Source organism: Tachysurus vachellii, chromosome 3 (genome assembly GCF_030014155.1).
Source record: "Tachysurus vachellii isolate PV-2020 chromosome 3, HZAU_Pvac_v1, whole genome shotgun sequence".
NCBI classification, from domain to species: Eukaryota; Metazoa; Chordata; class Actinopteri; order Siluriformes; family Bagridae; genus Tachysurus; species Tachysurus vachellii.
In genome coordinates this window covers 32,528,924-32,538,861 of record NC_083462.1, presented here as the reverse complement: position 1 = coordinate 32,538,861, position 9,938 = coordinate 32,528,924, and the positions used below count along the sequence as shown (strand labels likewise).

Here is a 9,938-nt window from a genome sequence, read left to right as displayed (position 1 = left end):
TTTTCTTTATACTCACTACCTTATTATCAGGGCTTCATCCAGGAGAGAGAGAGCGTTTATTGCAGAGCTTAGACACATACAATAGATCTTTTGGAGAGTAACAGATATGTACAGAGATGCCAAGACTGATAAAGAGAATATCCCAGCAGGTAGAGAATAAAACAGAGAAAAAAATGAAGAAGAAGAAGAGATGGAAAACAACCACTTCCTGTTTTTATGACTTCACCAGGTAAACTTCACTGAGACGACGTTGGTATGAAGTGAAAAGAAGCCCTAACATGCAAATACAGGAGTATTTTTCACATCAGACGTCCTTTCCCCTTCGGTACGCTGATGTTTCTTCCGGGCGAGTTTTATCTCGTTCGTTCGGACCGCTGAAAGAGGACAGCGGGAGATTTCAGACACCTCGCGTCAGAGCTAGAAATTAAAGCTCTGAATCAACGGATATCTGATTCTGATCCGATTGGGACATCAAGACAGCAGAAGATCTGCACAACATCCCGTCACCCAGTGAAGCGGTGCAGAGCTTCATCACGACGCGTGTCGCGTCTCCATACGCGATCTGTCAGAAAACACGTCGAATCTGACGATGATCCGGCTTTTCGGTCCTTATCTCATCAGCTCTAATACTACGATCAGACTTCTGATATGATATGAAACAGAATCACATCAAACGTCCTGCTCACTCGTCGTCACTTCAATGCTTCCAGAAATTGTTTTGATGCTAAGTATTTTTAGTGTTAGTCAAAAACCCAGTTGCTGTTATGTACTAGTCTGCGTAGCTAAAGCTTCAGACTGATGGCAGAAGGTCTAGGGTCTTTTTTATTATTTTTATATTATTACTCTGGCGAACTTCAGACGAGTCTAAAATAAGCTGGCAGAATAAAAGCGTCTACGCCGCAGTGAAGCATGTGGAATAGTGAAGCTCTGGTGCAAAGCCTCATATTCGGTTCCTACGGTTTTGTTTGGAAATAGACAACAAGTGAGCACAACATGAGCTGAGTCAGTCATTAGGACCTGGACAGAAGTAGTGATTTTTGGTTTTCTCTGAGCCAGCACAGCTGCTCTTGTTAGCACGACCTCTCCAAAACCATATAAATTAGCCTCCTCTTGGAATTTTTCCAGCCACTGCCACATTTCTGATGACAGCTAATGGAGAGCAGAGTGCCATTAGGTTAGAAAGGTTTGTGCACTCGTGTGCTGGAGGTCAAGTCGAGCACACAATCTAACACTAACCTTGCACTACCGCGCAACGCAACAGCGGAAAATTGCACGTTTATTGAACGTTTTCCGGGGCTGCGAGCATATTTGTACATTCTTGGATGAAAAGCTGATATTGTTGGTGCCTCGTCACTGACTCGTGAAACAGCTCAGGATTATTCATGACCAAATCCAAGCACATCTAAAAGTCCCCTCCAGATTCACGAAGCCAACACTGCTCCATTATGCTCAGCACATAATGCCCTCTGGTGGTTTTAAACTCCTTATAGTCAGAGTCAGGAGCAGTGACTGATGCAGATAGTGGCCCGATTCTGTCAATCACACACACACACACACACACACACACACACACACACACACACACACACACACACACACACACACACACACACACACACACACACACACACACACACACACACGTACCTGACGGCCTCGGCTACACTGTTGGAAGTGTGTCCTGACAGAGCGTCGTGCAGGTTGCGGATGAAGTAATCTCTGTAGTCCTCAGGCAGAGCCATGAATGTGCCGCCCATCACAATAAACTCCACCTTATCCACACTGTGGCCCAGCTGCTTCAGCTACACACAGTTACAGAAAGAAAAGAAAAAACTTTGCTGAGATTCTCGCTCTTACTATGTATTAAAAAGCATCACCTTCCAAATTAACAGCCATTATTTGTGTTTCTTCGTTAGGTGAAAGCCCATAAACATAAAGCAAAACAAATCAATGTAAAAGCACCAAAGGTCTGATGTGACAGGAAGAATGATCACTTTTTACAAACACCGTGAGCAGAAAAGCATCTCAGAGTGCACAAAACATCCATCCCTGAGGTGGAGGAGCTACAACAGGAGCACGTCAGGTTCTGCTCGTGAGCCCAAAAGAAGAAGCTGAAGCTATCACCAGCACTGACTCACGTAGACTCGCACAGTCTCACACAGACATGCACAGTCAAGCGATCTCACACAGACTCACAAACTCTCACAGTCTCACACAGATACACAGTCTCACACAGACACAGACTCACACAGACACATGCAATCTCATGTAATCTCACACAGACTCACACACTCTCACACAGATACACAGTCTCACACAGACACAGACTCACACAGACACATGCAATCTCATGTAATCTCACACAGACTCACACACTCTCACACAGATACACAGTCTCACAGAAACAGCCTCACACAGACACATGCAATCTCATGTAATCTCACAGACTCACACACTCTCACACAGATACACAGTCTCACAGACACAGCCTCACACAGACACATGCAATCTCATGTAGTCTCACACAGACTCACACACTCTCACACAGATACACAGTCTCACACAGAAACAGACTCACACAGACACATGCAATCTCATGTAATCTCACACAGACTCACACACTCTCACACAGATACACAGTCTCACAGACACAGCCTCACACAGACACATGCAATCTCATGTAATCTCACACAGACTCACACACTCTCACACAGATACACAGTCTCACACAGACACATGCAATCTCATGTAATCTCACACAGACTCACACACTCTCACACAGATACACAGTCTCACACAGATACACAGTCTCACACAGACACAGCCTCACACAGACACATGCAATCTCATGTAATCTCACACAGACTCACACACTCTCACACAGATACACAGTCTCACACAGACACAGACTCACACAGACACATGCAATCTCATGTAATCTCACACAGACTCACAAACTCCCACAGTCTTGCTCAGATACAAAGTCTCACACAGACGCACGCAATCTCATGTAGTCTCACAGTCTTGCACAGTCTCATGTAGTCTCACACTGACTCATGCAATCTCACGTAGACTCACACAGTCTCGCACAAAATAGAGTGTCTTCAACTATCCAGTTTTTATGAAGCTCATGACCTGTATCTGCATGACTTTATGCACTGTGCTGCTGCCACGTGATTGGCTGATTGGATAAGTGTTGGAATGAGTCTAGTATTACTGTTTGAACATTCAGTATTCACATACAGTATTTACACTAGTCGGCGCTGTTTCTGTTTACAGTTTATTGTCTTTTGTGTATTGTACTTTGTGTATTTTGTATTGCCTTGTAAATTTTTGTTTGCACTGTCTTTTGTCCTGCACTATCTTGTCTGTCTTGTCCTGCACTGTCTTGTCTGTCTTGTCCTGCACTGTCTTGTCTGTCTTGTCCTGCACCAGGTTGCACAGTTGCACTTTATGTGGCTAAGACTACTTACTAAGTCCTTAGCCCTGTCTTTGTGTTATGTAGCACCATGATCCTGGAGAAACGTCGTCTCATTTCACTGTGTACTGTAACAGCTATATATGGTTGAAATGACAATAAAAGCTTCTTGACTTGACTTGGACCTGGTAGGGTGTAAATGCAGTGTATACAAAGGACAAAAATAATGTTCTAAAAAAAATACATCTATCGCCTCATGGCTTCTGAAAAACAAAAAGTAAAACTTAATGCTAAATGTAAACTTTTGCACTGCACTCCATTTAGACCTACAGGAGTAGTCGGAGTGAGACGAGGCAGATGGAAGGTGACTCACCTGTTCCACCCTGTGTCTGGTCTGTAAATAGGGATCGTAGCGTGCTCGGATGGCCCTCATAGATGTCGGCTAGGAAAACACACAGACACCGAGCATTAGAAGGAACCACAGTGTAGTGAAAACCCGGAGCAGTGATCGAGGACAGCGTGAGATCATGTCGTTACCTCGTAGCCTGTGTAAGACTGTGTCGAATATTCAAAATCAGAGTCAGGACCGCCTGGACAGTATCTGTAAACAGGAGCAGAAAAGAACTAACATCACAAGAGGACACAAAGCCAAATCTTAAAGCTTTCTCATAATAACTACAACTCTCTAAAGGAGGCCCTCTGACATTACAAGATTTTGGACCTCAAAGAGAAGAAGCCAACCCCGTGAGGAACTAGAGATGTAGCAGCTCCGGTTATGTTCCGCTTCAAAAAGATTTCGGACATTCGGATTATGATGCCGACCCCATGAAGACTTTGAGGAGAATAACCTCTTAATCAATACACAAGACAACGTTCTACACATGCTGTATCTCCATCTGAGTATCTTAAGACTTCGGTACAGAGGAGCTGGTTTTGAAGCTGTAATGAACACCGATGATGAGCTGATTTATAATCAATCCCACTCACCGGTGTTTATACTAATTTATAATCCCACTCACCGGTGTTTATACTAATTTATAATCCCACTAATATATAATATTTATTTAATATATATAATATATATACTAATATATAATCCCACTCTCCGGTGTTTATACTAATATATAATCCCACTCTCCGGTGTCCATACTAATATATAATCCCACTCTCCGGTGTCCATACTAATATATAATCCCACTCTCCGGTGTCCATACTAATATATAATCCCACTCGCCGGTGTCCATACTAATATATAATCCCACTCTCCGGTGTTTATACTAATATATAATCCCACTCGCCGGTGTCCATACTAATATATAATCCCACTCTCCGGTGTTTATAATAATATATAATCCCACTCTCCGGTGTTTATACTAATATATAATCCCACTCTCCGGTGTCCATACTAATATATAATCCCACTCTCCGGTGTTTATACTAATATATAATCCCACTCGCCGGTGTCCATACTAATATATAATCCCACTCTCCGGTGTCTATACTAATATATAATCCCACTCTCCGGTGTCTATACTAATATATAATCCCACTCTCCGGTGTCTATACTAATATATAATCCCACTCTCCGGTGTCTATACTAATTTATAATACCACAGCTTGTTAAAACTGCTATACTAATATATAATCCCACTCACCTCAGGGAGTTTTTCCTTACCACCATCAACCCAGGCTTGATCATTAGAGGTAAATAAAAATAAATTTAAATAAATCTACATAAACATTTTATGTTCCGTAAAGCTGCTTTTGAAACAATTTCCATTTCTATCATATTCATGTCCGGCTGTGGGGAAGAGAAACCTCCTGGCCCAGGTAAATCACCTGTCGTAGCAGTGTGATGAGATCGAGGGAGAAGTTTGTGGGTATCATTCTAACATTTTATCACCTAAAGAACAACATACATTATCATAAACCAGTAGAAATGATTGAATTATGCTAATTAGTTCTCTCCAAGTGATTAATTATGAGGTAGAAAGTAGTTTCAATCTAGCTTAAGGCAGAGCTTAGCAAATATATATTGAGTCTGTACCAGTTTGAAGGACGCTATACTTAGTCTTGAAACGAAAGCAATAGATAGTAAATAAATTGTCTGCGTGCTGTATTTCCTCCTAACAGAATTTTAGACTTATAGGCTCCTTAGTCTGTGACCAAGTAAACCATGTGTTTAATTGATAAAGACTTCACACCACTTCTGCACACTGCTTTGATAAAAGGTGTTATTGTAAATGCATGGTGGTGGTAGCATTGCGTTTATTTGAGCTGCTAGACAAGGCAGACGAATCTCTAAATACAGATGAGCGTCGACACAAAATAGGGCTGGTCGATAAAACGATAACGATATGTATCGCGATAGACGCGTGATCGATATCAATAAAAAATGTGTTCGATAAAACGTTCGACATTTTTTAATTCTTCGTCGGAAGAAAACAGAGGTTGCGAAGCAAGATTGGTTGCATTAACAAAGGCACTCACACTCTGGTAACCTAGCAACCAGCCCTATTTTATTACACTTTATTAAGCATTTCTTACATTTTCTTTCATTTTGCACCTTAAATGTTAAGAGATAAATGTTAAGTGTTCTTTGTGACTTTAGACTTATGTTCACATTATAATTATTTGAGTTTTCCTGCTTGTTGACATTTCTGTCTTAATAACTGAGGGGATTATGATCAGAGGAAGTTTAAAATAAAAATGTTTAAATGTAATATATTTTTCTCCTGGTCCACATTTTAAATGGGTCATAAAAAATATCAATAATTATCGATATCGACCGATATATCGTGATACAGTTTTCAGCCGTATCGCCCAGCCCTAACACAAAACCTGCAGGTGTCTGTTAGACAGCTGAAGATAAAGAACAAAGTTACCTTTGAGCACGTAGCACAAATTCAAGTTCACAGAGTAAACGGCTTCAGAAAAAGATGATGATCAACTTTTAGGATTGCTGCCGTCAGAGATCAGATCTAAATCCTATCAAAAACCTGAGGAATGATGTGATGAGGATTGTGTACAAGGACCAAGATGTGTCGAGTTTGTAGACTCTCACCCAAAAACACAGTGTGTTGCATTTCAAACAAAAGTTGCTTTAACAAACTATTTTTTAAAGCTAAGGGGTGTGCATACTTATGCAGTCGTATGCAAAAGTTTTGGAACCCCTGACAATTTCCATGATTTTCATTTATAAATATTTGGGTGTTTGGATCGGGACACAGTAATATTTCAGTAGTGAAATGAGGTTTATTGGATTAACAGAAAATGTGCAATATGCATCAAAACAAAATTAGACAGGTGCATAAATTTGGGCACCTCAACAGAAACATCACATCAATATTTAGTAGATTCTCGTTTAGCAGAAATAACAGCCTCTAGACGCTTCCTATAGCCTGTAATGAACGTCTGGATTCTGGATGAATGTATTTTGGACCATTCCTCATTACAAAACATCTCCAGTTCAGTTAGGTTTGATGGTTGCCGAGCACGGACAGCCCGCTTCAAATCACCCCACAGATGTTCAACGATATTCAGGTCTGGGGACTGGGAGCCATTCCAGAACATTGCTGAACAATCTTTGTTTTCAGGTCATTTGAGAGTTGTTTTGAGGCCTCCATGGCCCCGTTCACACTGCAGGTAAAAGTGGCCCAAATCTGATTTTTTTTTGGGGTCATGTGACCAGGTCAGACTTCTTCAGGAGTAGTGTGAACACTCAAATCTAGCCCAGATCTGATTTTTTCAAATCAGATTCAGACCACTTCCATATGTGGTCCTGAATCAGACCCAAATCTGATTTTTTCCAATGTGGCCGCGGTGTGAACAACCGAGGCGGATTTGATGTGACCTTTACGTCAATCTACATCGACATTCGTCACAATTATGTGCCGGCGAGTTCGCACACAAACGTGACTACGCCATCTGACATCTGAAAATTTTCAAAACACTGCGTCTCTGTGCTGCCGTTACACAAACATTTAGAAAGAAAAGCGACAATACTTACTTCCTCCATCGGGAAGTAACGTTTGTGACGTCATTGTTATTGTTCGTTTGCACATGCGGGTCAGTTCAAAACAGCAAACAGTTCACACTGGTATCTGATATAGGCCACATTTTAAAAGGTAATGTGAACAGCCAAACAAAAAAAATCAGATCTGAGCAAAATATCCGAATTGAGCATTAAGACTTGAAGTGTGAACGCGGCCCATGTTGCCACTCTTCAGAGGAGAGACAAAGAGAACAACAACTTGCAATTGCGCAAGAAAATTTTCTCATGATTGGATGCACCGGTCTATGAAGTTCAAGGCTTAATGAGCCACCAAACCAATTGTGTGTTTCAATTAATCAGTGCTAAGTAGTTACAGGTATTCAAATAAACAGAATGGCAAGGGTGTCCAAATTTATGCACCTGTCTAAATTCGTTTTGATGCTTATTGCACATTTTCTGTTAATCCAATAAACCTCATTTCACTACTGAAATATTACTGAGTCCTTGAGTTATTTGACAGATCAAAATTAAATTGCTGGTCCAAACACCCAAATATTTATAAATGAAAATCCTACGACTGAAAATCATACAACTGAAAATCATACGACTGTATACGTATAATGTAAGTATTTTGTTGGGTCACATCAGGTGTTAACATTCTGCTTAAGATTTGTTCTATGCACTTACACACAAATGTTCCCTGTGAAGCTGATGTGAGGACAGCGATGGGGTTTACACATCACAGCCACGACTGCAATCTAGACAGAGGCGTGGAAGAAAAAAAGAAAAAAAACTTTTAACATGGCATTTTAACCTGCAATCTCTTGACACAAATGTGTGTGACGTCACCACAACACTCATTCAGTCAAACGTGTGTGAAACGCGAGTGTAACTTCATTAGCGAGTCATTAAATGTGTCTTCACTGCTAGGAGATTAAAAAAAAAGAAGAATCCCGTGCTCACGATTTCACCGATTCAGGAAAAATAAAAAGCACAAAAACTCAAAATCTATTTCAGGCAGCATCCCAAAAATACTTCATGAAATCCTGGAGGGATCTGAATAATAATCTGTTACAAAAAGTTTGATCTCTGTTCAGGTACATGAGCATTGTGACAATCCAGTAGCAGTGTCTCAGTGTCTGAATCCAGTACCTCATTTCTGTCTTGTACATGTCTCTCTTCAGAACATTCACAATGCGTATTTAAACACGTACAGGAACGAGACACGTTTCAGGAATCTGCTGATAAATCGTTTGGATTTTGACATAAACATCCAGTCAGCTGAGAAACAAGATGAAACGGGAAAAACACATTCTCCGTGATTAATCAGGTGACTAAAACGCTAAAGTAAACGAATTCGAATTGATTAAATTTCTAATTAATTAAACAGATCCACATGATGATCACTGGTGTATTTAGCACTTTCTCCCTTCAGCAACACAACAGCACTGAGGCTGTTAGAACGCATCATGAGATAAGTGAACACGGACTAATGCAATCCGAGACACCATCTCTCTCTAAAGATGATCCTGGAGTCAGTCCAGCATTTCCACATGGATTTGGGAGCTTTTTCTAGCTTCCAGGCAAAGATTTTCGTCTCATGTCCTGCGTTTCAGGATGCCAGACGATGTCCATTGTCAAATTTGAATGGAATTGAATTGAACGCCACGAGTCCTTACAAGACACCGCAATCGACTGCTTGTGTATAAATAGTTTCCTGTTTCAACCTGAACACAAACTTTATACCACATTAAAGCCACAGTAATTATTTACTCCCTACTCACATGTGAATGCTAACGAATCACAGTCTAATCTCAAAGTCTGTAAGTCAGCTCCATTTGCATTTAGCGACGCCCACAAAACTCCATATAAGGTAAAGCTCAAATACCAGTTAAAGCATTCACTCACTCATTCATCTTCTACCGCTTATCCGAACTACCTCGGGTCACGGGGAGCCTGTGCCTATCTCAGGCGTCATCGGGCATCAAGGCAGGATACACCCTGGACGGAGTGCCAACCCATCACAGGGCACACACACACACACACTCTCATTCACTCACGCAATCACACACTACGGACAATTTTCCAGAGATGCCAATCAACCTACCATGCATGTCTTTGGACCGGGGGAGGAAACCGGAGTACCCGGAGGAAACCCCCGAGGCACGGGGAGAACATGCAAACTCCACACACACAAGGCGGAGGCGGGAATCGAACCCCCAACCCTGGAGGTGTGAGGCGAACATGCTAACCACTAAGCCACCTTAAAGCATTCAATTAGGACAAAACAAAAGAAGAGGAAATTCTCTGAGTAGAGGTGGAAGTTATTTTGACTCGCGTCTAAGCCACTAATCATCATTTGTTTTGTATAGAGTTTCACCTCGTCTCCGTTGCTCCGTTCTGACTCGAGCATTAGGGATAAAATTTGATCCTGAATTTAGATGTAGATGTGACAATGGAAACTGCTAAAAGCTCTTGACTGAAGTCAAGTAAATTGAGCACCACTTGAAGGGGCCAAAAACTGGG

The 9,938-nt window shown here is 41.4% G+C and overlaps 1 protein-coding gene across 1 annotated transcript in view; it reads right to left on the bottom strand.

The window, feature by feature from the left end:
• Positions 1-9,938, bottom strand: part of elp3 (elongator acetyltransferase complex subunit 3) — a 31,997-nt gene that overhangs the window by 19,466 nt on the left and 2,593 nt on the right. Inside the window, exons 4-7 of the mRNA XM_060866850.1 lie at positions 8,100-8,170; positions 3,956-4,019; positions 3,792-3,860; positions 1,648-1,802 (exon numbers count right to left, since the gene is read on the bottom strand). Coding sequence (XP_060722833.1) covers positions 1,648-1,802; positions 3,792-3,860; positions 3,956-4,019; positions 8,100-8,170 — 359 coding nt within the window. The remainder of the gene's footprint in view (positions 1-1,647; positions 1,803-3,791; positions 3,861-3,955; positions 4,020-8,099; positions 8,171-9,938) is intronic.